Here is a 27,930-nt window from a genome sequence, read left to right as displayed (position 1 = left end):
CTGTCCTCTGCATGAACCACAACGCACAACAGCCAGCGGCAGATGCACCATGGGATTAGCCGGCCGACTGACACCCGACAAGCTGTTTCTTATCCCATGTTGCCGTGCCTTAATGTCCTCTACTGTCCCTAAATGAATGCTGGGACCTGAAATATCTGCTCCAATATCTGACTTGATCTGTTCTAAACATCCAGCAGACAAATCCTGTGAAAAAGAAGAGATGTAATCCAATTGGAAATTGAGGCCCGGGCACAACTAACTCCCCCTCTCTACTGCCATACAGCCCCAGCTACACTGCCCTGCCCCCCCACCTGCCCGACCCTGAATCATCACCTCCAAATATGGAAGACGCAGCCAGGCCTGTTGTTCTTTTTTCTTGTGCGGCGTGAACTTTCCCTGCCGCCCGCTGCGAAAGCCTGCAGACCCCATCTTGCAATTTGACTGAAGGTCCGCAGCCCATCTGCGTGCTCGCCGTGTGCCAAGCAGCTCTCGCAAGGAGCCGGGGGCAGGAAACTCAAAGAGACCACTGCTCAGCGGCCCTGACCAAAGCACACGCACAGCATCCCATCCCCCGTCACAGTAAAACAATATGGGGGAAGAAGGGCTTACTGCCATGAGGTGAAGGCCTTCTGCTGGACTGTCAGAGCAAGCCTCCGTTCCCCTGGGTTACCAGTGGGAGCTGAAGGCAAACTGTGGGGGGGCCGAGGGGCCCGCTGCCAGCTCCCAGAAGGCTCGTTTCGGATCAGGGAATGTTGGATGCCTCCCCGCCGGCCCTCCTCTGGGATCAGGAGCTGGGTGCAAACTAACATTCAAATTGAAATTTAAATTCAAATTGGAGGCACGAGGGGTCTGTTTGTCCTGCCCTTTCTCCAGCCTCAGTCAGGCTAAATACGTCACCAGCATGATTTCCGCAGCTTCCAGAGGAGGCTGTGCCGAGCACAGCGAGCCGCCCCGCGCGCCAGAGCCCGGGTGCGTGTTTACAGCAGACAGAGAAACGCGATCTCTTTACATGTCCCACTTATGCTAACAGTAGTGACAGTGTCAAATGATTGGACTGGAGTCATCCGGTGGCTCAGATGAATTAGACACGGCAGCAAGCAGGTTGCTGTGCGTTTCATACGCCGGGTCTTGTCAGTAGGTGTAATTTGGTTCTAATGGGTTTCGTCTGTTAATGCACCTCAGACAAAGCTAAATTAAATTCCGCCGCTATCATTAGCAGGGCTCCCATGAATGATGCATGCGTTAGGAAATTGGCTCCAAGTTTTGCGCGGATAAAGGAGGTTATTTTAATTCACTACAAGGTCGTGCGTCGGCTATTTGGATCTGGAAGGCAGCAAAATGCTCCATTAATTCCATTTGTAGCTGGGCTGCTCATGAGGTTCAAGCTGTTTTGTACAGCGCCCCCCCACCCTCCAATGCCCCACCCCAGATGATTTGGGCAAAACATCCTTCTTCCTATAAAAAATTTACATTTCAGATGCTTGCCGCGGAGTTCTGATTCATCTGGGCAGAGGCACGCTGAATAATTCACTTAAGATGTTTGCCGCACAGGGGTTCAGCCTTGAAGACGTGAATCTTGTACTGAATCTGACTGATTCCTCATCCTCTTCCACACCTCATGGACCTTCTCCTCCCTCACCAGGCGGATAAAGTCAAGCTCCTTTTGCTTCTGTCACTGTTCAGCCTCCTGAGCACTGAAACATATGCTCTCCCAAGGAGAGGGCTCCATGCACACTGCATGTTAGCAGCGCCACGCGGAAATGTACAGACATCATGTGTGTGGAGACAGCAAGCTACAACAGGAATATTTCATATCGGAGCTTTGAGAAGAAAAGAAGATCACAAAAAACACCATGTACAACAGAGCACTGCATTCTCCCCAACGGAGCTCTGCAGCTTGGGGTGCCTGGGAATTGTGGGATATGGAATCTGTGGACTCTTTTTCTTGTAGATGCCAGTGAAGGCGCTGCTACTGAGAACAGATTGAGAGGGAGTGCTGGAGGCAGGGAGGTCAGCGGTCATCTCGCCATGACAATCAGATCGCTGCTTCCATTCCCCTTCCTCCGGGCGAACAGCCGCCCTTTCGGCTGCTCGTCTCGGCTGCCCGACGCTGCAGGGATCGCTGGTCACAACATGCAATTAACCTCATTTGCATGGGAGCCCTTTTTTGTATCCCCAGGCCCGCAGAGCGTGGCTGTCCCTGGCGGGAGAAGATGCCACTGGCCCCTCCTCTGTCCCCCGGGACACTGCCGAGGGAAAATACACTCTCCTGGACGTGTGCAATGATGTGACTTGAGATGAAGAGAGAGGGCGGAAAGCAGAGAGAGAGACAGAGGGTAGAGATAGAAAGAGGGATGGAGAGAGAGGATATGGTGAGATGGATGGAGGGAGAGACAGAAGGAGGAATGAGAGACAGTGACAAAGAAAGATAGACGGACTAGCTGGAGTCAAAGAGACTAAGGAGAGAAAAAAGAAAGTGGAGACCCAGAGAGAGAGAACGTGAAAGAGAGAGAAAAGAAGAAAGAGAGAGAGGGAGAAGGGGAAAGGGAGATGTGGCACACTTGCTGATGAGATGGCCACACATGGTACTGCCAACAAAAGAGCTTCCATCTCAAAGCACCCGCCTCTCCACCCACCCCTCCCAGGGTAATTACTTGACCCAAAATCACAGTCACAAAACTACATTTACGCAGCAGAAATTGTTCCTTCCTCACCAGCTATTGTTAGCATCTTTTATGCCTCAGAATTACAGACTGGTGTGCGGGAGAGAGTGTTAAACGCAGCTCTGGAGCATGTTATATATAGTGCCTGATTAAGGCAGTCCGGAACATGACCTACATGCATAGCAACATTTCTCTCACGTTATGCTCGACTCAGAAATATGCCTGGGAAAATCTCACTAATTACAAAGCACCTGAAGTCCAGCCAGAATCTCCTCTGCGTCTGGGCTGTAACCTTCATGTTTGCATTCCTCTGCTCTGATCGGGCTGATAGATGACCGGCGCTGGGAGGATGCGGGGTGTCAGTCTGCACCGTCAGTCAGGAATGACGGACGGCTGCCGTGATGTCATCTGCAAGGAACACGAGTGGCTGATGCATCCAAAATAGCCTGCCCCCTCCGGGACCCGCTCTGGTGCAGGGGTGACAGGGGTGACTCTCCCGTTCATCCATTCCCAGGAGCCCATCTCAAGCTGCCAGACAACCCCCTAACGCGAAAATCTGCCAACTGACGAAGATGATCCTCTCAGACACCTGAGCTCCCGGTGGCTCCTGGCTCTGAGGCGGCCGTGCCTGGGGTATTCAGTGTAACTGCTTTCTGTGCTTGCTTTGCCCCTCTGTTTCGAATAGCTGATGGTCACTTCCCTTTCAGGAAGTAGATGAGGGGGTGCAGTTTCCCACAGGTGAGCTGGGGTATCGGAGAGCTGGCTGAACAGTGTGTGACAGCAGGCCTGGCCCAGTACAGTGAAGCCCCTTCCTGAAAGGTGATCTGAGAGCAGCAGAATAAAACAGGAAATTGATTAGGAATGAGACTGTGTTGGGTTTAATCAGCAGCAACACCATCAAGGGCAACTGCTGCCAAAAGTCCCTCCATCCCTGTCACTGATATCTTCAGTGACTTCACTGATATGTGCTATACATGATAATATTGGGTGTGCTGCATGCAGGCTCAAATTCAATCCACATCCACACTGAGTGAAAGAAGCTGGTACATATTTGAAGAGGAGAGCTCTGCTGTGCTGGCTTCTACTGACTACTGAGCAACGAGGTACTGAAGACACTCTGCAAACAGCGGCAGAAGTGTTGTTTTTGCTCTAAGTGAAATTATAGTACATTTTCTGTCATGCAATGCATGTAGATGCTCTTTAGTCATTCTGACACTGGATAAGACTGGCCAGGTCATGATGTGGATAAAAAGAAAAGTGGCTTTTTAATGTAAACCGGACAAAATCTTAAAAATCTTAAAATCCAGAAAAAAAACAAAACAGACTTTTGAGGGTGTATTTTAAAGATTTTGTTCTTCCTTTTTGACTCCTTGTGTGCTTCCTTGGGTCTGCTTTTCAGGGTTCTCTGTGCCCCCAAAACTTCATTATAAACTCAGGGGTCACTTTGCTGTTTCTCTTCATGTCCTCACAACCTTGCCATATGTTTCTGAAGCCACCTTTAAAGAAGCATCTTTTAAAATGTGTTCATGTAATCTGTTTTTAATCTAGCATGCTTGCAATCTTTTTATTCCATTTCTCTTTCTCTTTTTCACTGTGGCACAACTGTGGAAAATGCATAATAAATACACACTACTTACTGCTACTCACTAATATTATTATTGTGATTATTGTATAGCGGTAGTGCTTTCCCAAGCCTCTTAGCTTCTAAACTCCCGGAACCTATAGATGTGCTCTTTGTCGCTCACCAGGAAATTCCTTCTAAATGCATTACAAGCCAGGCAGGGGGTACCTTTCTAAAGAATGGGGCTCCCTCTCCATCAGACAGCCTTGGGGAGCTCTATCCGGGGGTTGCAAATTCCATTAAGGTGCAAATCAGTAAATAAGTAAAATGCAGATTTGAAATAATTATCCCTCCCTGCTTTGCATTCATTCACAATTCAGATGCAGGCCACACTAATCACGCCACATTATTTATGAAAATTAATTTCTGGGATGCCAGGAATTTATGAGGCATTATTCCACAAGAAAGGAAGTTTTGTTTTTTTTTTCCCAGTGATGAGAAGAGTTGATACAGCTTAATGGCAGCATTCTATGTGGCTCCTCGCTTTAATTAGCCGTATTAATTGAGAAACATTCAGTCAACTCACCGCCACTGTTACACTGAGCTTATATACATCTATGCTGAGCTAGCATGTGCCTGTGTATCCTTTGCACCTACGCACTGTATTTCATAATTACTAATTTTGCTGTGCAAATTCTGGAAGATGATGAATAAAACATAGCTGGGAACATTAATCTTTAAGTCCAAACTCGAACAATCACCATGGATGACTGCACTGCCTGTCCTTTGCATGTGCATACACAAGGGCTTTGCCATTTCAACACAATGCTACCTGCTGGATGAACCTGTGCATATATTCATAAGACACACCATCCTCAAACCCCCCTTTGCCACACTGCTAACTCAGAGAAGAGCAGCGCTAAATTAAAATGCAATCTATGGCCATTCCCCCCCCCTCCCGATTGCAGTCACTGACATTGGCAGGACAAATCTATTATTAAAAAGGTCGGTGCGGCCGCTATACTTTCTCTGCACAGTGATGTAATATCTAGCCCAAACTCCGCTGACACTGATAGGTTTGACACCTCGGGCACTTCACACTCATTGGCTGCTTAACCGCTTTGCTGCCTTTTTTTTTTAATACACAGCCGGGGTGTATGGACTGCAGAATCACTCAGCCAGAGCGCAGGGAGGGACACGTTAATGTCTTCTCTTTTCTTATCAATTATTTATTTAAGGAGGAATGAGGTGGCAACGGGAGAACGTTGCCACAGTTTGCTGAGCACCAGAGCTCATCATCAAATGGCGCGCATCGTTTGTTCGCTCCGTATGCCAGTCATGGCCGGACAGAGAGAGCTAATAACCAGGAACCACAAGGGACTCACCAGGGCTGTAACCCTGCATGAAAAGCTCCGGGAAAGCTGAGAGCAGGAGCCTCTTTTTATGAATGGCTTTATGGTAAGTGTGTTCTTTTTGACTGATTTAGCTCAGACGGAAGCGAGAGTCTTCACTGTGTCCCGCTTTAGAAGGCAGACAGCTGAACCAGTGTCCTGTCCCCTCTTTTGACAGGTGAACCAGAGCGACAGGTTTTGCCAAGAATGGAGCCCAGCACCAAAGCAGCTCCAGCTGCCATTACAGAGGGGCCGTCCGATTGGACACAAAGGCGTGGTGTGGAACCTGTGCCCACCAATCACAAGCCTTATCCTGTTGCACCCCTGGTGCAGTGGAGCCATGAGGGGCCTGTGCAGTCGAGCGTTGCCCCAGTGCTCTGAACATTCTTGGCAAAAGGAGCAGTCACATCTGTGGCCAGATGTGCTCGCTGGGGGTACTAAGGCTGAGCAACCCTTCACATTTCACTGAGTGTGAGAGATACTCTCATTTTTGTGATTCAAAATCACAAAAACAAAATCTTTCAGATCACCTTTGATGATGGATTTCATGGTTGTGGTTCTAAGGGTTCTGTGATTGAGGCTGGCAGAGTCTGGGCAACATTGGAGGGTTTAGCATTAGCTCCACGCTAACCCGTGTACTGAACGTGTTGGTAATCTTGTGTCTGTCATGGAAGCTGAAAATGCATGCTGGGTTTGTGCAGTGTCCAAGATCAATATACAGAGATCCCTTCCCCATCTGCCCTCCCATCACCCCCCATTCCTGCACCTCTCCACTCACACACACACACACACACACACACACACACACACACACACAAGCACAGATGCATGCACACATATTCACAAGCACACACATGCGTGCTCGCACACACACCCACCCACACAAACACACATAAGCACATGCACTCACACACAGACACACACACATGTGCGTGCATGCACACAAATGCACACCCAGCTGACAAGGGGTTATCGATTTTGTGGGGGAGGCAAATAAATAGCTTTTAAATTAGCCACCCTGAAAATAGACTAAAGGGAAATGGGCTTCTGCAGCACGCTCACTTGAAGACTGGGGGATGAGGAAGGTGAGATGAAAGCAGTATAGTAAGAGAGATGGAAGAGGAGGAAGAGGAAGAGAAAGAGGAAGAGCAAGAGGCAGTGTTTTTCGGAGATCTCTGATGTTCCCTGACAGCTACTGGTCAGAATGAATACTCAGATGTGCAGCAAGGTGTGGTGCACTGTGCCCTCTAAGCACACCTGAAAGAGATGATGTCAGAGGGGTGTAGTTTAACTGCTGATGTGCCATAGGCTCCTTTGCAGGGGCGGGATTGCATGCAGCTCTCTTCATACTACTACTACTAAGCTTTTAGATGTGTCCATACCTCGACTCCCTGGATGCACCCCAGAGAAACGCATCACCCTCGCGTGAAGAGAGAGCCGCGGCTCGTCGCCGCTGGAAACGCTCGACTCGCTCTCGCTTGCATCACGGGCAGCGCCGGCCTAACCCGCCCCCCCCATCTTCCCCCACCTTCCCCCCCACTCCTCCGCCACCCGCCGTCGCCACCGTTTTTCACGAGAGGAAGGACCCGACGGGGGTGTTCTGGAGATAGTCACGCCCTGCCAGCGCTAATGGAAGCTGTCAAGATGTTTGTATTGAGAGGCTGTCCTCTTAACAAAGGTGTCTGTCAGCTCCGGGGCCGGGTGGCGCTGACGTTATCTCAGCCCTTTCTAATTAAACACGGAACCAGAGCGAGCCGTGGCACCCGGGCTCACGGACAGCGCCCATCTCCTCGATTAGAATCACGCGCAAACTGAATGGAGGCTGGTGGCGGGACGGCGTTTTCGCGTCGACAGCGCGTCTCTCTGGTGTAAACTGGCAGTGGGTGCGTTAATGACGTACCCTTCCCGCCGCATAGTTCTCATTAACACCCTGCATTTGTTTCCACAGTAACGTGCGCGGGACCGGTGACAGATGAGATGTGTTTAAAAAAAGACGACCCAAAATTGGAGCAGTAGACTTTCGCACTTCATGCATATATAACCATCTGTCTGGTGTGTGAGTGTGTGTGTGTGTGTGTGTGAGTCTGTGTGTGTGTGTGTTTGTGTGTGAGTTTGGGGGGGTTGGGAGCTTGAAGATATTTTTAGGCTCGCTGCGTTATGAGTGGCAGTATTTGTTCCAATTCAGGCTAAAAATGTGCGCGGGTCTCGGTGATACACATCTGATAACTACGCATTCCAGCCAGAGGAAACTCTCCAGAGAGATTTGTATTGACTGACTCGTAATAAGCAGCATTCATCACACTTAGCGCACATTTGCTTGTTTCGAAATTGTACTACCTTTACACTCACTCACTAATATGTGTACAGCAATGCCTGGCTCACTCTGCATGTTTGCGCCCACACACACACACACACACAAAGAATACACATAAAAATGCACACAGCTGTGGATAAAGCTCACTCCACTGGCTTTCATGATATTTTGAGCATGATATTAATAATAAATGCATAACAATGGAAAGAAGGTCACGCTTATCTTTGTGAAGCTTTCAAGTGCTTCTTTATCTAAGCCTTTATTGCTTATGGTCAAAGGGCCTTGCTCTGTTATTCAGCTCCATGGCTATCACATTAATCAGTGTTTTTGATGTCTCTGCTTCCAACACCACTGACGTTATTCCATTCCAATAAATGCTTTCACAAAGAGACTGGCAAATGTGACTTTTTTGTTTGCTGTAACTCCACTGCAGTGACAAAAGAACTGAGAGAGATGGAGTAGCTACCTGTCCTTTTAAAAATGCATTTGGGCAGCATCTAGAATATGAATAGCTGTGACCTAAAGCTGATCCCAGAACTGTAACTATCTCACTGTGTACAACACATTTACTGTCACGCTGGCCTTGTGAAAGCATCCACAGCTGTTTTCCAATCAGTGCGTATTGGTACCATTGTCATTACAGTTGTCTATCTCATCTGGAGCATAACGCTCTCGTTCAGTCCTGGTGAATGTCAGAGAGCACCTGTAAATCCAGCTGTGGAAAATGTTTGGCACGAATCAACACAAGCAGATAGCCTTAGGAGACTGACTAATAAATGGATGCTACAACCAGCCACTTCCCTGCACAGAAAAACTGCACAGATAGGCAAGTGCTATGGCCCAAGCACACATGAATGCTACGGCACACTATTAGGAGAAGGCACTGACAGAAAGCTCTATACCTCTCGTTAACTGAGGAACACGAGCTCAGAGGCATCCTAGAAAAGGGCGTGGATACACAGCTCTCCAAACAACGGTGAAACCACTACATCTCCTCTTCTCTCTCCCCCATCTCACCAACAGGACTGCCAACAACAGCCACTTCAGGGCAGCACCCACAACATGTTAGAACAGCCATCATTATCTTCTGTGCTTTGAATAATTCACCCAGCTCTCATAAGATCACTGTTCCATTATCCAGAGCAGTGGGCTGGAGATATTCTACAGCGCAGGCATCCTGAACTCCCCCCTCACTCACTCTGTCTCCTTCCAATGCAGAGCAAGTGGAGTGCCACAGAGGGCATGGTGGGGGTTCCAGTTCACAATGTAAACAGTAAGAGGTAAACAGACATGTAGAAACAGTGGGGTGGGGAGATGTGGTTTGGGAAAAAAAAATCCTATCCTGTTATTGTGTGTGATGACTGTTCATAGGGGTCTGAGATCATGCTGGCTGCATTTCTCTCCTTCTCTATTTCGCTCTCTCCCCGTCAGTTTCCAGTTTATTTTTTTCAGTTTGGTTTGCTTTATTGGAATGACAAAACAATATTTGCATTACCCACGCATTATGCGCTGTCTCTCTCTCCCCTGTTTGCCACCCTCTCTCTGTCTCTCTCCCTCTCTCTAAAATTCAAATTTTTAGTGGCATGACTGTTTCAATATGAACAATATTTTGATAGCAATAATTATACAGTTAGGCACACAAGTATAAACAGATCAATAATGTCAAACAAGCAAACGAAAGAAAAATTTTAAAAAGTGCAGCAATCACACTAGTAAAACTGGCCTTGACTGAGCGTAGATTGGTCAGCCGCTGTCCTTCCAACTATGGCATTCTGACATAAACTGATTGTGCAGCAAGCGTAGCTGTCCATCCCTCTCCTAAAAGCATGGTCAATTTACTTATGGAATGACTCTAGTATATCTTTCAAAATACTGTGTCCTTATATCTTTGATTTTTTTTTTTATTTAAGTGCATCTTTGTGTCAACCTCACCTGTCATAGAGTGACTGCATAATCTTTCTTCACAAAGCCTCTTTCTCTCTCTCAGTGTGGTCAGACTGTGAAAGGGCTGAGGTCTGATAGCTCTACCCCCAGCACATGCTTGAGTGGAGGCGTGGTCACCCTTCCCGAGGATGGATCATGGCTTCTCCCTCTTCCTTTTTTCTGCTAGAGTGCCTAACCCGATGCCTTGCCGAGCCACAGGGGCGACGGCGTTCTGCTCCTGCCCGTCCCCGCTCCACAGGAGATGTCAGGTCCAATATGAGCAAGTGGTGCAGAAAGCACGGCCGGCCGGTGTCATCCAGCATGCTGAGGCTGGCTGCACTGCGACGCTGTGATGGCACGCACTGAGTGTCAGATGGTGTGTAATTAACGGGTGAGGCCTCTGGGCCTGTGCATGAGGAAGAACTGAACCCCAGCGTGACCCCTCCAGCACGCCCATTCACCAGGAATTCTGTGCTAAACAATGAATGATCAGCTTCCAAGATCCAGGTTCATATATTTCATATATATTCAAATACATTTATATATGTACGTGTATATTCATATACATTTCATAAGGTGCTCGGAGGATATCAGCTTGGAAAATGTCTGAATAATATACAAACACGTAATAATATACACAAACACACACGAACACAAATTATTCATGTATGTCAGCAAATGCATCGTGTTTACATTGAATAGTGGGCCCTGTCACTGAGTTATAGATTGCAGTATACTTTCATATTCATAGGTACACAACTAAACTGTCACATGGGTTTGTCTGCTCGAAAAACTGAGTGACTTGTTTTAAAATCAGCCCATCATATTACGGAAAGCCTTTGGTCTGATATAAAGCAATCTGCTGAGCTACCTTCTCCCACCTGCTTTAGTGCACGTTTTCTTTTATTACAAATGCCGCATGTCAGCTCTGACTTCTAATTATAGCAGCTCTGGTTCTTCATTTGCATCTCTTTCAAACTCGGATCTGCGTCTCGCACGTCGAGCTCTTCTCCTGTGGGACAGCGGCAGGGGCGCACGGAGCCCTGCATGTTCTGCGTGCCGCTCGGAGGGGGAAGCAGCAGCGATTCGGGAGAGCTGAAAGGCTTACGCTAACTCCCCGCGGGACAGCTGCCTGGCTGCGATTCGGAGGTTCGGCTTTGTGCGTGCCCCTCACCAAAGACGGCGCGTGTCGTGCGTCATTCTGTGCCGTTGACTCCGACTCGATTCTCTGACCTGGAAAGACGCCTGGATTTTCACAGAGCAGCGTGAGGGAATGTTCTCTGAAGAGGCTGGGGGGGTGGGGGAAACGTGCCAGGCTGTAAGCCTGCAGAAGCCCGGCAGCAATGTGGATTTGGGGGGGGGGGGGGGGGGGGGGGTAGAGAAAGCACGCGTGACCCGACACACAGCAAACTCAGCGCGGCTCATTTACCTGGCTTTAACGGGCCTGCTCAGATATCGCTGAGAGGGCCACCGTTTCGTTTCACAGAGCGGTCTCCATCAGAACACAAACAGATGGGGCTGAGCCGCGCTCCTGACTCACCGTGCTCAGTTCAGTTTTCATTGAGCTTTGCTTGCAGAGCATGTCTGCAATACTAAATATACCAACTCTACAAAGTTTGGAACTATTTATTTTTAATAAGCATGCCTGGGGCGAAGATACAAGCCAATCGCATCAAAACTTTGGAAAGATACTCTAGCGTTTAGTTAGCTGTTTATTGGGGAGCGAAGGAGCATCTGGCTATGAACGCGGCTTTGCAGAGTGTCGTTGGAGAGCTCTCCTTTCCTCTCTCCTGCCCGCGTGCGCAGTGCCGGTGCTTGCTATTAAAAGCTGTGTGCATGACTCAACAGTCATCCATCAGACACGCACGGATGAGAAGTGAATCCAAGTTACACAGCCCACCTACTCCTAATAAGCAGCCAGGCGATGGCAAGTCAACACAGCCAGGCACACGCTGTGCAAAACGCTACTGGCTTTGCCCTGAAAGAATCAGCCGCAACAGCTTCCCCTGACAGGGAAGTCATATGGAATCCAAAACCTAAGGAATATGTGATGAGCATTTGTCCGAATACACTGCGGATACGGCATACTGCATATATTGCACACTTACTGTCACTTTCATTCCTGCAATTATGTGCATACATTGTGGAATGTATTGCTAAATTGCATACATTGTTCAATACACAAATGCAATAGGTAGTGGGTTGCTGCTCCACAGAAGCCAGCGATCTCCTCTGATCAGCAAGGCAGGCTGTGTTCGGCTGTGGGCTGCAGGACGTGTTGCTGAGCACGGGAGCTGGGCTTTACATCGCGCACCATGCAGTTACCCCCAGAACCTGAACTAAACATGGATCCTGGGAGCTCTGGAGCCTCATGCCGGGCCTCACGCTGAGGCCTTACTCCACCTCTCCGTTCATTCCCACAATCCCACAAAGCCGCCTCTCACCAATCCTGCAAGAAGCTTCTCTCCCGCCTCCTCATGCTGGTGTTAGGGCCACAGCTCAGACTGAGTGACTGGAGGCAAACAGGCAGCGTGCCTGTCATACAGAAAATCCCATCGATGCAGGCAGTCCCCTACCCCACAATCACACAGCTGTAGCCGTCAGCTCATAACCTATAAATTACGCAGCACACCGGCTGAGCAGTGGAGACATGCGCATATGTTTTCACCGTGCTCGTGAAAGATCGGAAAGAGAGGCAGTCTTCTTGAACATGAAATCTGCTGGACACTGGATGCTAATACAAAATTAGCACTTTATAAGCCCGTGATAGAATGAGATGATTCATGCATTTAAATTGGAGCGGTTGATTCACAAGTGTGACACATTGCGGGAGTTTACCAGAGGAGGAGAAGAATGACGGGGGAAACCATATAGAAGCTGTGCTGCAGAAGGACGGCTGCGTTGGCTTCAGCAGTGAGAATGACGCAGCTCTGATCAGTGATGTAGGTGTGACAGCGGCAGCGACGTGTGGTGTGAGTCCTGCGAGGTCAACCTCTCAGGAGCACACAGAGGTGGGCTGAGACGTGATGTCACCCGTCGCCTACATGCCAGCTCCCTGGGCCTTTGACGCTCCAAGCTCAGTGTAACCTGACCATGAGTGCAAACTCCCAGCTCAGAACCAGTGCTCGGGCTGTGACAGGGTACTCAGACACAGTGTTTTAATTGAGGACGGGACACAGGCTGAACACAGGACCAGCTCAGGTCGCCAGGCCTGTCTACCGGTCTACACTCGACCTGTGCCTGTCGGTGTCAGTGATTTTCAGTGTCTGCTAATGTAAGCTCCAGTGTCTGTGACTGCTGTTGTGTGTACATATGCTGATGTCAGTTCCTAACGATGTCTATGATTGTCAATGACTGTGCCCAATGATGCTATCTCTTAATGGTGTCTGTTGATGTCAGTGCCTACAGGTGGCTCTGATGGCTGGTACTGATGCCTGTTGGTGTCAGTTTTCCAAGGAGTCTGTGCATGCTTGAGTTTATGCATGCTAATGTTACGTACAAACAGAGTTTGTGAATTTCAGTGTCTGTGCCTGCTAATGTTAGGTCCTAACAGAGTTTGTGACTTTCACTGTCTGTGCTTGCTAATGTCAATTCCTAACGGCATCTGTGCCCGCTGGTGTCTTTTTCTGCTGGTATGAATTCTTGCAGGTGTCTGTGCCTGTGGATGTCAGTGCCAACGGGCGCCTGTGCCTGCCTGGCTCTGCCTACTGTAGTCAGCTGTTTGTGTGGCCTGTTTATATGGTCGTCTACCTGTAATGCCATCAGGACTCCCACACACGTGGATGCACACTAACAGTCACGTTATAATACACTACTCTTCTTCTGTGCAAAGGCTTCCAGAGGGCTAGTCTAGCCAGGGCCAGAGCAGGTGTTTATTTGAAGCTGGGGCTGAGTCTATGGAATGTAAGAAGAGGTGTAAATGATCCTCTTCTGGGACTGGGAAGCTGCGGATTTCTTTTGGGCACAGCACAATTTTGTACTGGCAGATGATAACAATGAAATGAGGCCTAAACTCTAAGAAGCTATACTTTAAACCCTCCATTGATTATCTCCTACCAGTAATTGCTGTTGAGGATGCTGTTCCCACCTCTTTTGCAGTTATACACTGCAATGCTGTCATCCTGAGCCAGAAGGAAAACATCCCTGAAGATCTGTGTTTCCTCCCTTCATTATCTTGCATTTTCTCCCATGGAGGGTTACCGAAAAATGTTGATAAACACAATTATTGCAAAGAAATCAGTGGCTTCCTCGATGTTCTCTGAGAGAGGAAATTCAAATTAAATGGATTTGGACGTCTCCCATCCCAGAAATCTCTGCTCCTCCTTGGGATTAATAATGCATTTGTACAGCAATTTATTTTTTCACCTGAAAAACAGCATCTGCAAAATTGGATTCCCTAACTGCTAGTTTTCCACAGCTTCAGGCTTTTCAGCTCTGTGAGAAGCTGTGTTAAATGAATTCTTGTCTGGTAGTGAACATTAGGAAAATGTGTTCAAGTAACAGTGCAGGTATTAAACCATCTGTGACTTTGTTTCCCCTATATCATCTAACCTGAAACTTAAAGTCCATGAAAGTCAAGCAATGACATATAAGAATGACTAGGAAGTTACAATAACTTAGAAATGACAGATAGAAGTGAACAACAGAAATGACAGAATCTCTTATTCGGTTATGAGTCTTTGAGCACTTCAGCGGCTGTGATCCGTCCAGTTCCTCAGCTTTAAAGGGCACCTGATCTCTGAGGAGTTATCAGTATACCTTACCTTCTTACCTTAGATATTCTTTGACTTGTGCAGTACATGTAATTGGAGATTTAAATTAATTAATCGGGTGAGATGCTAAACCGAGGTCCTGACTCACTGTGGTCATTAAAGATCCCATGACACTTTTTGCAAACAGCGCGTGGCTCCATGGTGTCTCAGCCAAATTTCCATTAGGCCACCTAATCATCCTACACTTTCTTTGGTTTAATTGGATGTACAAAGCACATGTCAAGCCACAGGCCCTAAAATACTAATTTATCAATGCCTTGTACACCCAAACAAATAATTTCCCCAAGTTTTATTTTAAATTCTTCACACACACTGTGCCTTGCAAGACCCATTCATCACGGGATACTTGAAGGCCGGTGTCCTTCGAGAAAAGTTAAGGCCATCATTTGTTGTGAGTGCCATTAATATGATCCATTCTGAACACCCCAGATTACATCATCAAATGTTTAATAGGCCTAACATACCTTTCCAACAACCGGCAAAGCCAATGCAAGGATCTGCTGCCATATGCAACAGCTGGTGGGGAAGATTGGATTTCAGGAACACAATTGTCTTCGCTAGAAGATATTAAGTCATCTCTCTGCAAAGACCCTACACTAGCCTGACCCAAACATGACCAGACAGGCCTAGAATAGAACGGGACAGAGTTGTCATGGTGATAAACAGCTGCTTTCCCAGAATGCTGTTCTCTTCCTGAGATGCCACCAGCAGTGGTGTAATCAGTGGGCACCGTAGACAATCTCCTGATGAGATTTAGGCCGAGATTAAATGCAACCACAAAGCACTTTCTCTTTAACTCTCAGCACTTTTTAAGGCGGGAACAAGAAAGACAGAAGGTTTTCTCTATCTTCACACAACAGTCGTTCATTTCATTTGGTGATTCTGGAACTTGTGTAACTGCTGTGTGGTGTTGCCTTGCTCACTGCACAGTTGATATGTGAAAGATGTCTAGGAAACACCTCTCTCTTCAGTCACACCATTTCATTTAGTTCACAGTGAATTAGTCTGATAGGTTGTGTTTTTCTTAATAGATGCTTAAATGGTAGATATATGAAATGGAATAGTTCTAGCAGCACTTTCTGCGCACTTCTGCCAGTTGTTACATTGTGAATGTCCTTTCCCTCCCCCTCCACCTCCTGCCCCACATCCCGTCGGCATGGCGAAGACACAGATTAACACAGTGAGCAAGCCGCACTGCACGAGCGTTTGTGCCACGTCTCGGGAAGGCGAGGATGTCATCTTTATAAACACCTGCAGATGAGAGGCAGAAAGGAAGGGGGAAAAAAAAACGACCGGCTCCCGAAAAAGGAAAGACGGATGAGAGGGAAGGAGTGGCAATCGTCATTCGCTGCACATCCAAGCTACGCCTGATCCTTTTGACTTGTGTACAAAGAAGCACTGCATTGCTCATTAACATAAACCTTCGAGGGCCGGGGTTTAGTCTGACTCAAGAGTGGATGTGAAATTAAATTAAAACCGGCTTCGCTCATCCCAGCTGAAGAAAAGCAGCCTTCCTGAGATATATTAGTTCTTTAAGCTCTGAAAAGTCGAATTATATACACTTTCCGCAGACAGAAAATGTCACAAATTCTGTGTCAGTGTTAATCCTGATTTAGCTAGGGTAATCCCTAAGTATTTCTTGGAATGAAAGCTTGGTCTGCATTCAGGGCAGACCATCTTTTTTATTCACTTTTTTTTGATTGATGCAAACTTTGCTTTGTGGGTAATGAGCCCCACAGTATGGTAACTTACAGCTGGAATGCCCAGAATGCTACTGTCAGACACATAGAGAAAGAACATGGTAACTGGGGTCTGCCATAAATGCTACTATCTAACACACAGAGGAAAAGAATGGTAACTCGGGTAGCCTATGCACACTAGCATGGTGGAAAACACTGGCCAGGCAGATAAACTGTGACAGAACAAATTGTTTTGTCACCCTATATCACTCGCTAACTAACAGCCTGCAAATTAGGGGGTGACTGGCCAAATGTGTGTTTCAGACAGAGAGGTGTTTATATGTGTGTGTGTGTGTGTGTGTGTGCGTGTGCATGCATGTGCATGTGCGTGTGTGTGTGTGTGCATCTCTTGACACCTGTAATGTCAAATGTGATAACAGCTATTTAAGTTACGAATTCACACAGTTATGAATTCGATTCATACATTCAACGTATGATTAAATAGATAATAGACACATAATGGCCACCTCTCCTCCACAGAATTCACAGGATCTATGCCTTTTCACAGCAATTATCTTCAATCAGGACCTGCTTTCTGTCCATGTTCTGAAGCCCCTCATGTTGAGAGGAGCGCCTCGCCTGTGTAATATATAAAGTGGATTCACCGTCAAGCACAGAGTGCAACAATTATGCTTTCAGCAGGGTGGCATCTCTTCCTGCTCTTGACGGGGAGGCAGTTCTCCACAGCTAAACATCTGAGATGATTGTAACCTCTTCCATTTCAGCGACTGTTGTGGGGCCCTGTCAGTGATTAAACTCTCGTGTCATTGCCAATTGCATCATCAGTAAATGCCGGCTTTTGCCGCCACAGCCTTCCACAGCTGGGAGACGGCGTAATTTCAGGGCAGGAGGCGAAGGTCATGCTGGGCCCAGCGGAGCAGGGAGACTGAGACAGGCGGGGTCACACAGTTGGGGTTTCACTGCAGCCCCTTTAAAAGAAAGCAGGGTGTCGGACTCAGATCTGTGGACGACACACACTCTCCCTGGTGTTTTTGAAAACATTTACTTCTGACCGCCTGCACACACATAATCAGGCCCTGCATTTTTCCTGGGTACTAAACGGCTCTGCTGACAAGCCAAGGTTTTCAGCAGACTGCCCTCGTCGCAGATCTCTGAGATGGAATTTCTATGGGTCTACTTCACACGCATGTAGCCATCTCTTCCTGTCTTGTTGATCCAATTCCAATTGAATTGTCTTCCCCGAGAAGCGTCTCCTCCGCTCTCTCCCTGTTGTTTCAAAGCACTTGGGTCACGATAGGGAGGCACGAGCAGCGCGCCGTGGGATCAGCGGCATCAGCACGCCGTTCTAATGCATGACATCACTCACAGGCTTCTGTGAACATATAGATGTTTATATTTCCTCTCCCTGCATTCGCACAGATGTCTGAGAGACAGCACTGCACAGTCAGGGTTCAGGGCACAGATTGAAGGCCGGAGTGCACTGCTTCTAATGGAACAGCGTAGCAGATAATATGCTCAACGTTCTTTTTTAAAACAGGCGGCCATCCAGCTGTAGACTTTCACAAAGCAGGGAGTGTGAGCGCTCCCTCAGTATTAAAAAAAAGAAAAGAAAGGAAAAACAGCCTCATGGGTAACAGTGTCTGCTAAACCCCCAGCCTCTGTGCTGCATTAAGCACAGAGGCTGCACTTTGTGCATAAAGAATAATCCACCTGTTTCTAAGCATGTTAAGCGTGAAGCCCCGCAGACACCCTAATCAGGTGTTGGAGATAATTGAGGCTTCTCCCATAATCCCCAGCGCTATGCCGCACTAGGCAGAATTACGGATGCCCTGATAGGCCAGGAGGCCGGGATTAGCCGTCAGAGAAGGAGAGGCCCGGCAGAACCAGAGGGTGAGGGCTGCGTCGTTTTTCCATGCCAATGGCTAGAAAACATGGGTGTCTGCAACGGGGCAGCTGGAGTTTTGGCAGGGGAGACTGAAAGGTGCAAAATGGCTACAGTTTGTTTCACCTCCTCACTCTGTTGTGCTGGACTGCACCTGCTTGTTTGAGAGGGAAAGAATCGGCTAATTCAAGGTTGTTAGAGCAGCGCGCAACCGCTCACAAGGCGTTTCCACGATGGATGACACAATGAACCTCCACTGTGAGACCAGCGGAGATCCCACAGTGCCGAGCGGGGGGATAAAAGCGTGACAGGGATGATGTCACAGCTGAGGATGCTGGGAGTGAACCAGCCCTGAGTGGACTGGCACTTTCAGGTGGAAGAGCATGACAGGCCAGACAGCCCATCGATGGGAGTTCATGCTCAGGTTACTCCTCTACCATTGCATGGAATGTAGAAAAGTCAAAACTGAGCCCATCAATCTCTATGGAACAGGCACCATTCAGCACATCAGTCAAAAAAACAACAGAGCCACCCATAGCCCCAGATAGGAGCCACTTATTTACCTCACAAATAGACCATCAAAATACATACTCAAGCTTTAAGGGAATGCAGTTCGGCACAGGGATTAATGAGCGTTTGCAGTGTCCCTGGTGGCTTACTGCTGTTATACCCTGTTGGGAGAGACACTTAACCTGAATTGCACTGGTAAACATCCAGCTGTAAAATACATACATAAAATGTAAACCACGCATGTTGCCATGGTAAGGAGCATCTGCAAGGCAAATGACCCATAATTCAGCAGATATGAATTTCAACACTGTCAACACGTGACCAGTGTGGGTTTCATGTGGTTATAGAGGTACTTATATTTGTCTTGGAGTCCCACAAAGGATCGCATCTGGCTGCAGGCCAAGGTACTTGACCCCCCCGTCTGGACATAAACAGGGAAGAGAAGGGGGGCAGACGGAGTGGAGGAGGGATGCTGTGAACAGCTGACGCAGAAAGGAAGTGGTAAGTGGGATTTTTAGTCATAGACGGGACAAGGTTGTCCATGATTGGTTAATTGTATAGGGATGGTCTGAAAATTCTACCCCCCTGATTCTTTGCTTGGAACTTAAATGAAAATAACAATGACCTCTGATCTGAGGTCAGGTCACACGCAGTGTCCCTCTGTCACTAAATGTGAAGAAGGGTGACACGCACGCCAATCCCTCACATGGAGGTAGCCCACAGTCCCCCGTTAATTCGAGCCTGTGACAGGGGACTGTGACTGTCACTCTCATTCAGATGTGACCGTTAGGGAGGCCGTCTGATGGAGGCAGGCTCCCCTGCCCTCATCACTCAGCTGGAGTTATGACCTCAATCGATGCCCATCACCTTCGGGACAGGGGTGCACTCAACACCTGCTCATCTGCACTGATCAATCCTTTTCCTGGGCAATCAAATCAGGGATCAATGCCCCCTAAATCTGTGCTCTCACATGCTGCTACGCTACGCTGCACCCCAATGGCAGAGGGTTACAGAACCAGCGGGAGACCCCTGCAACATGAGGTCTGGCCTCCCTCCTGTGTCTTTCCATAACATTCCAGAAAACAGAAATGGAAAATATTTTCACTGTTAAGATTTGGAACCGAGACAGGGGCAGCCGCAACAGTCTGACATTAATTATGGGTCTGACGCTGACATGACAGCGATGTGCTTTAAGGACTGTTTCAAAGAAGGCTCACCATTCAGCAAGACCAAGCCCATGTTTGTTGGATCTGATAGACACTGTGTGGCCTGTTCTGCTTCCAGCACTGTTGACTGTTTTTTCTGCTGTTTTCTCATTCAGAGGGGGGTCATTCCAGCTGACATGTTCGGAGGGAAGGTTGGTCTCGGCTACATAAATTGTCATAAATTGTCAAATTGTCATATGTTTATGCTCCCATAAACACAGTGAAGAATGAATTGATTGGAGAGAAAAAATCTCCATTCATTTTTAAAAACTATAGATATACATACTGACCACTGATAACACAGCATTCCTGCAATCTCTGACTAAAATACACTGACATAAGTTGAGAGTCACATTGCATATGATCCTTCGCCAAACGGCGCCAATAACAGGATGTGATTCATTGTTATGAAAGCAAGCAAGATTAAACATAGAGACTGACACAATAGTTAAAGACACAGACAGGCTTACAAAAACATGTCCCAAGTGCATTATGCTCAGAATAGCTCTGTATGTATGAATGATCACCAAACTGATTACATTCACAGTAATGGATAGCTGTGATGCACATTAGAAACATTAATACGAATATGAGAAATATGAACAAAAGCACAGTTTTAAAGCATGCTGCATTATATAAAGCAGTGACATATTCTGTGGAGTGAAAAAGGCAGTCTCTCTTTTTCTGCCATTAATTACCTTCTTTGCAGCCATTGGACGGCTAATTAAAATCGTTTACACAACAGATAATTATCACCCATTATGTTATGCTGTATGGTTTTAGGCGATTCTGTCTCCTCAAATCAGGAACGACAAAATCCTTGCATGAAATTTAAATAAAAACATCAACATATGCTGCTCCCACTCTCAGACTGAAAGGTAAACAGATGCCTTTTTCTAGCATACTGCAAGCTGGGGAGCAGCATGCAAATATCCCATGAAATAAGTTAGATCGAGATCGACCGTAACTCCCATCAAATGGTTTTCCTGGAGAGGATTTTTTTTTTAAAGGGAGAGTATTAAAATGACTCATTTCATGCAAATAGGGCATGGATCTGACATGCTGCAAAAGGGTTTCTTCCAGCACCTCACTGTAGGAGATATAAGGGAGTATTTAAATAGACAACTCTATTGCAGTGCAAAATACATCTGCTCTCTGCCTTCGGGGCATTCTCTTCCAATGTCAGATGAGCTTGCACCTGTAAACATATCACACTGCTTTTGGGATGCTTGACTGCAGGGGGTATTTTACTTGTTTTCCATCAGAAACAAGTTGAGGCAGGCGTATTTTCTCCAACACAGGCACCATTTTTTATGTCAAGATAAACTGAGTAAAAAGTCTTTCCTTCCAGATAATCTTTGGTCAAATAAATTAATGCTTGATATTAACACTTAATGCTTGGGTTCAGGGCTGTAATCTCAGACAGGAGACACGTTTGGTAACACAAGGCTACAAATTCAAACAGTGCGCGAGGCAGGCCTTCCTCTGTAGAGGGGTGGACGGCCTGGAAGATTAGGGCAAAGCAAAAGAGTGCAGTGCTCATAACTTGTCTCGTTAAAAACAAAGTCACCCTGCTGCCCTGCTGAACTGTTTGTCAGAAAATCTGTTTTGTTGAAAACACTGAGATAAAAAATAACCTCCAAGTTAACCCAGACTATGTTTGCTTTTATTTCAGTATCACTTCTGGAAAAAAAAACAGACATGTATACTGTAAAAGGTCACTCAAAATTTATGATTATCAGAAAGGTCAAATTCACTTTGATGCAAAACGCTCGTTTTCTACAGCAGCAATCTGCCCCCACATGCCCCCCCGCCCCATCCATCCTTTCCTCTTTTCCAATTCTGAAGAGTTAGTCCTTTTTTGATTGTTGCAGAATGGCAACCTGTACAAACATCTGACCTTCAAAGTTCAACATCAATTTCATTAAGTACCCAACTGTATTTAAAAAATGTGAAAAATGTTTGCTTTGGGGAAATGAATTGAGCAGGGCAAAACAATAGTCCGAGACTGGGTTTTAAATCTGGACTCAACATTTGCCCTTAACTTTGATTCATTTGATTCAATTTAACGCAAGTGTTAAAAGTGTTAACTCATTTTCCTCACAAAACAATTTGGACAGTTAAGCCATCACCAAACCTTAATGGAAAATTTGCCTTAAGATATCTTAATATCCTTGTCTCTCTGCCTGTCAAAACATACAAATATACATCCAGTCTAAGGATGGCAAACCCTGGAGGCCAAACAACCTCCTCGAGTTAAAATCAAACAGTTTGTAAAGAGATTCAATGTGGACGACCACATAATCTGCTATGCTCTACGGGGCAGGTGACACACATGGTGACATGCAAGCATAAAGACTGACACCCCACTGGCTGTTTATAATAAGAGGTTGTCATAACAAACCCACAACAAACACCTAAAAAGAAACAGCTCTCATAATATTGTCAATCCTATTACCACGCATTGTATGCACTGGATTATGTGTTCTGGTATCAACTGATATTATTGTCAGATTAACAAAGCATTCCAAAAAGAAAAAAAAAAAACCATCAGCCTTGCTGAGGCAGGAGATGGAGCTGAATTAATACAGGGTGCAGTTACTGTAGACCCTTGGGGGAAGCTCGGAGGTGGAACACTGACAAACTAGCCCAGAACTTCTCAGTTTGCTTGTCTTGGAGCGACATATCTCTGGAGTCCCTATTTTTACCATCCCAGCGTGTGCATCTGTGCCAAAGACAAAACAAAAAACACGGTGGCGAGAGTCGCAACAAGTAAGGGGTGAATTATACATGAGGTGCAAGCGATCCGGAGGACTCCAGTGAGAACCCAAAACAATGTGCTCGGAGCATGCCGGGGAAACAGTGATTGCGCACCTGTGGAGCGACCGGGTGGCAGGACTGTGAGGCGGCAAACCCCCGGCACAGGGTGGCCATCTCTGTCTTTCACAGTAACAAAGATCAGAAATCCACACAGGGGAAAGCACGCTTGCTGATGCTGGCTGAACTGCAGTCCAAATAACAACCCCCCCCCACCCCCCCCCAAAAAAAAAAAAAAAAACTGCGCGTGGCAGCAGGCATGACCTTATTAAGCCAGGCCCGGTTAGGTAAACAGTACCAAGTATGTCAGGAAAGTTCACATTAGTCAGCAGATGTAGTGGGACATATAATTAGTCACGCTGACACCCACTCTTGCCTGGGTGTTTTATTGATGGAGAAGAGCTCCTTGCCTCGTAACGAGAGTATTAGCACCCCCTCCACCCCCTCTCCCCAGAATGCAATACGAGAACCTCCTCACTTCTCAGGTCTCAGGTAGTTGGCTCCTCCACCCGGTTTGAAGCCCTCGATTTGTTAAACTGAACCATGTCTTCATGCTATCTGTAATAATAGACGCATCTGTCACCATGGATGAAGGGATGCTTGAAAACAAGGCTAATAAGTGTGGCTGGGAAACAAAATGACTCAGGGGGCTGGTAGAGCAAAGATCAGGTGTTAGCATTCATTTCTGTAGGGTACCACTGTGCTCACGTAGGACATTCTCCCAGCACAGTACCACTGCTTCATATCACCTTCATAAATAGAGTACCGAGAGCTGACAGGAGCCTAAACCACAACCTTAAAAGTGATGGAGCAGCACTCTAACCACAAAGACACTGACCCAGTTAGGGCTTTTAAAGCTCTGACATTTAACAAGAAGCTATAATTTGCTGGTTCTTCAGAGTGACTCATGCGTAGATTCAAACAAGCCATCACGGTAAACATTGACAGGGTTAATCATTTATGCAAATTAACGAGTGCACGTATAATGGAGGTAAGAAAAAAAATCCTTTGAAAATGCATCACAAAAGCCGAGGCAAACCCAATAATGAGAGCCGCTGATTGCCAAGCAACAAACACGTACATCCACATTCCGCATATATGGTGCCACTAATTCAAAGGAAGCATGAATGTGACCCGTGGTAGAAAATGAACAAAGTCAACCCAAGAAAATAGATTCAAATAAGAAACTGATGGATACAGGGGACTGATGTGCAGTCCAAGCTGTCTGCATTTCGTCACAGTAATTGTTCTTACAGGTCATACACAAGTGCAGATGCACGTTCCACGTCACTAGGGTACTGTACATGAAACACTATGGAATTTTCAGTGCGAATTATGGTTGCTCTGAAGGGGGAGGGGGAAAATTCCATGTAGCCTCATGAAAAGCATTGTTGTGTAGTGGATGCAACAGAAAGAGAGGGACAGAGAGATCAGGCGAGAGACTGATACAAAAGGGAAGCACAAAGCAGGGAGATGAGGAAACAGATTAGCCTGTGCTTGTGCCTTCGTTTAAATCACTGACCTGTCCCTCTGTCTGCGGCTCCCCAGCCAAAGTGACAAAAGCAACAGAATCTAACCTTTGATCTCCCTTGCCAATTCCTTTCCTTTCTGCTCCACTAAAACTTATTTAGAACTGCAGTCTCCACGGAAACCTTTCCCCAGGAGCACGGGGGTGCCAGCCCTGAGTGGTGAACCGATAGGAGCAGAAAGCCAGGAAGAAGAAGACGGAGGAGGAGGAGGAGGAGGAGGAGGAGGAGGAGGAGGAGGAGGAGAAGGACTCCCTTACCCCAGAGTGGTCATGGTGACGATGGTGTACCAAAAGGACGCCGGGATGCTGGTGAACTTGCTGGAGCTGGAGCCCTTCTCGGCGTAGAACATGACGGTGGCAAAGATGATGATGGCCATGGTGAGGGAGAAGAGCAGGAAGCCCAGCTCCGAGGCGCAGCTCTTCAGCGTGTAGCCCAGGATGCGCAGCCCCTGCGAGTGGCGTGAGAACTTGAAAATCCGGAAGACGCGGAAGACCCTGAGCGTGACGAAGGCCCCACTGACGTCCTCGTTGTCGGTCATGACCAGGCCGATGTAGTAGGGCAGGATGGCCACCACGTCGATGATGCTCATGACGCTGCGAATGAAGCGGTAGCGGCTGGGCGCAGCGAACAGGCGCATCAGGTACTCCACTGTGAAGATCATGACACAGGCTGTGTCCATGCAGAAGAAGGCCACTGTGTATCGCTCTCCACACGGCATGTCCTTCTGGTTGGGCGTGGAGCCACACGGCACCGTCTCCACCACATTGGTAATGACGGAGATGGCGATGAAGAAGCCTGTGACGTAGTAGAAGACCAAGGCCATGGTGCTGGTGTGGGGATTCTCGAAGGCCCGCCACATGGTCTCGCGGAAGGTCATGTTGGGCAGCTTGCTGTCCTTGTTGTCCTCCTGGTCATCCATGAGGCGCTCGGCATTCTCCCGCTTGCGGTCCTTGTACTCTTCGTAGCAGCAGTCGCCAATGATCTCCGGGATGATGCCGAAGAAGGCCAGCTCCTCATCGTAGGCCGAGATGCACTCATACCGCGGATAGTGCAGCTTGCCGGTCCGGTAGAAGTTGAGGACGCTGCGGAAGACGTCCGGGTCTCGGTCGAAGAAGTACTCCTTGGTCTCCTCGTTGTAGAAGAACTCCTTCTCTGAGGAGCCCAACAGGGTGTCAGGGTAGCGGTCTAGGGTGTTCCTCCAGGTCTGGAAGCGCCGCCCGCTAACGTTCAGAATGATCAGCTCGTCCTGCCTCTTGTTCTTCTCGGTTGGAGCGACGGGCATGGGAAGGTTAGCCACAGGCATCCAGCCAATGGCTGCAGCCCTGGCAAACGGAAGCCACGCCGCCACTCCCGCTGCCATGGTGATGCCGGCTCGGGGTGAGGGGAACAAGTCAACCACCTTCAAAACCAGCTTGCCTTCAGGTCCGTGACCACATCTGAGGAGAGGGACAAAGGAGATATGCACAGAGATATCACTCAGCCAGTCTCAGCAATTAAAGCAGCACTCGCCTACAACCTCAGTCAAGTGGTTTCAATTGTACTAGGTGTTGTAGAACAGTAAAATATTAGCCTAACCCCATAACCACAATGTCAATAACAGCTGGAGAAAAGCTTCAGCTTTGCTGTGCAGAACAATCTATCATCCTCGACCAAGATGGAAAATCTGTAAAACCATTTCATATTATTATCTTTTGGTTTATAGTGCTGTAAATGAGCTTGTAATCATGGCCAATATCATTTTTCATAAAACAGCATAAGCAAGCTAATTTCCAATTTTAATCTTAAAGGAATAACAATAATGATGGAGTACTGAATAGTGGCATATAAAACATTCATTTTAAGGGTGCTACACCAGCAATATGCCTGTAACAACACAAAGATTTCAGAGGAAAAGAAAATACTGAGCAAATACTAGGTGTGCTTCATCACCAGTCCATTAGTTAAAGGCAAATGAATTTGCTTCTAATCTGATTTAAAAAGCAAAACTTTAATAAGTCATTGGCAATCATATTTATGAACATACTACTTTTCAATAACTACATAGGTTTCATTGCATATAGCATGGACAGGTTTACTTAATGATGCCATTAATCCTTGCATGAAGGCAAGAGCTTATTATAGTGCATATAGTTCTTTTGGATTGTCATATAACAGATAATATAATTTTTTATTAGTTTTTTTACAATGCATATTATAAGTATTACATGAGTATTAGTATTATACATGTTAAAAATAGATTTTTTGTTATAAAATATTCCAATGATATTAAATTATAAACCATTTTAGAGGGAAACTGTTATTTAATTGCCTATGATCATTATTCCTTTATTTTACTTGTAAAACATGTATTTGCACGAGAGGGAAGCTTTCTTGAAGTCAGCATCAAACAGTAATTTAGATTATGCTCTAGATTTTGATTTTGCCCAAAGAACTCTGGAGGGGTTCCAAAAAAGAGGTTCAGTACCTGTTGAGCCAGAACTACAGAAGAACAGTGCCGAATCTTGCAAACAATGCGGCCATGTCCTCTAGCCTTTCTCACTTAAATCTGCAGTTATATCAAGAAAACGGCGATTGTCGTCGTCAGTCATTCCATATCATTTGATATAATTTAGCTTATCATCATATACTTTTGGTGCTGTGCACCATTCACTGTTTAAAAACTTGTACCAGAGAGGTTATTTTGTGTCTGAGGAGAAAAAAAATCAAGACTATCAGTTTAATCAGTCTCATGAATCAATTTCAGCTAATCTAAAATGTATACGACTGGAGGAGATTCATTAACGATATCCTTACTTTAGCGATTTACTGTACTAATAATGCGAATGACCTATTCATAGAGTAATGCGCATACGGCGTAGTATCATAGCAGCAAAAAACAGATCTGGAATAAATACCGTTTAAACTCATAACTGTTTCAAGTACTGGGTAAAGTTGAAGTAGCAACGTGGTATACCTATATAATACAATAAAAGAGACAGCTAGTTATCCTAAGCCTTATCACACTTACCTCTAAGAATAAAAAAAATCCGACAAAACAAATTTAAAAAGACTGCTCTTTGGAAAAGTAACTCTTTGTAAAAGCTCTTGCTCTGTATCTTTGCGGAGAATCTGTGAGGTAAAAAATCCAGGTACGCCAAAGAGTGCAAGAACAAACAAAATACCAATAATTTGCTATTAAATGAATAAAAGCGCAGGAAATCGCAGTGACTTTTTCGTTCTTTTTAGCACAGCCGTACGCGGTTGTCTTCCATTTGACTGCGAGAAGCCGGTTTTAACGGTTATTCCTTTCGCTCCATCAGTGGGAAATGGTACCCAGAAAGGCTCGACTCTCTTAGTGGCACCTTGCTAGATCGTAGGATGATGGACAGAGGTGGGAGTCGTTTTCTCTGTCTCTCACTCTGTCGCTCTCTCCTTCTCTTTCTCTTCCTCTCTCTCTCTCTCTCTCTCTCCACTCCTCCCTCCCTCCCAGTTCCCCAGCTGCTCGCGCTCGCGCTCGCGCTCTCTCTCTTTTTTCCTCCATGCACGAGGAGCAAAAGCGCTGCGAGAGAAACGCACCGAGGCAGTGTCAGCTTACTTTAAGCCACCGATAAACCGCTGGCCGCGGGAGTCTGATGTTACAGCTGAAACGAGACCGTTTACCACTTATTTTGGTAAAGAAGCCAG

The 27,930-nt window shown here is 46.7% G+C and overlaps 1 protein-coding gene across 3 annotated transcripts in view; it reads right to left on the bottom strand.

Moving 5' to 3' along the window:
• The window catches only part of kcnd3 (potassium voltage-gated channel, Shal-related subfamily, member 3), a 113,451-nt gene extending 85,769 nt beyond the window's left edge, over positions 1–27,682 (bottom strand). For 2 of the 3 annotated variants that reach the window (XM_036533047.1, XM_036533049.1), the window contains exons 1-2: positions 27,275–27,682; positions 24,525–25,703 (exon numbers count right to left, since the gene is read on the bottom strand). In XM_036533047.1, the coding sequence (XP_036388940.1) occupies positions 24,525–25,627 (1,103 nt within the window). In that variant the 5' untranslated portion in view covers positions 25,628–25,703; positions 27,275–27,682. Of the gene's footprint in view, positions 1–24,524; positions 25,704–26,731; positions 26,797–27,274 lie in introns of those variants that run through there. The other variant, XM_036533048.1, reaches the window with a different exon arrangement.
• Between the last annotated feature and the right edge of the window lie 248 nt (positions 27,683–27,930).

Source organism: Megalops cyprinoides, chromosome 7 (genome assembly GCF_013368585.1).
Source record: "Megalops cyprinoides isolate fMegCyp1 chromosome 7, fMegCyp1.pri, whole genome shotgun sequence".
Taxonomy (NCBI): domain Eukaryota; kingdom Metazoa; phylum Chordata; class Actinopteri; order Elopiformes; family Megalopidae; genus Megalops; species Megalops cyprinoides.
This window is presented reverse-complemented; position numbering and strand designations above follow the sequence as displayed.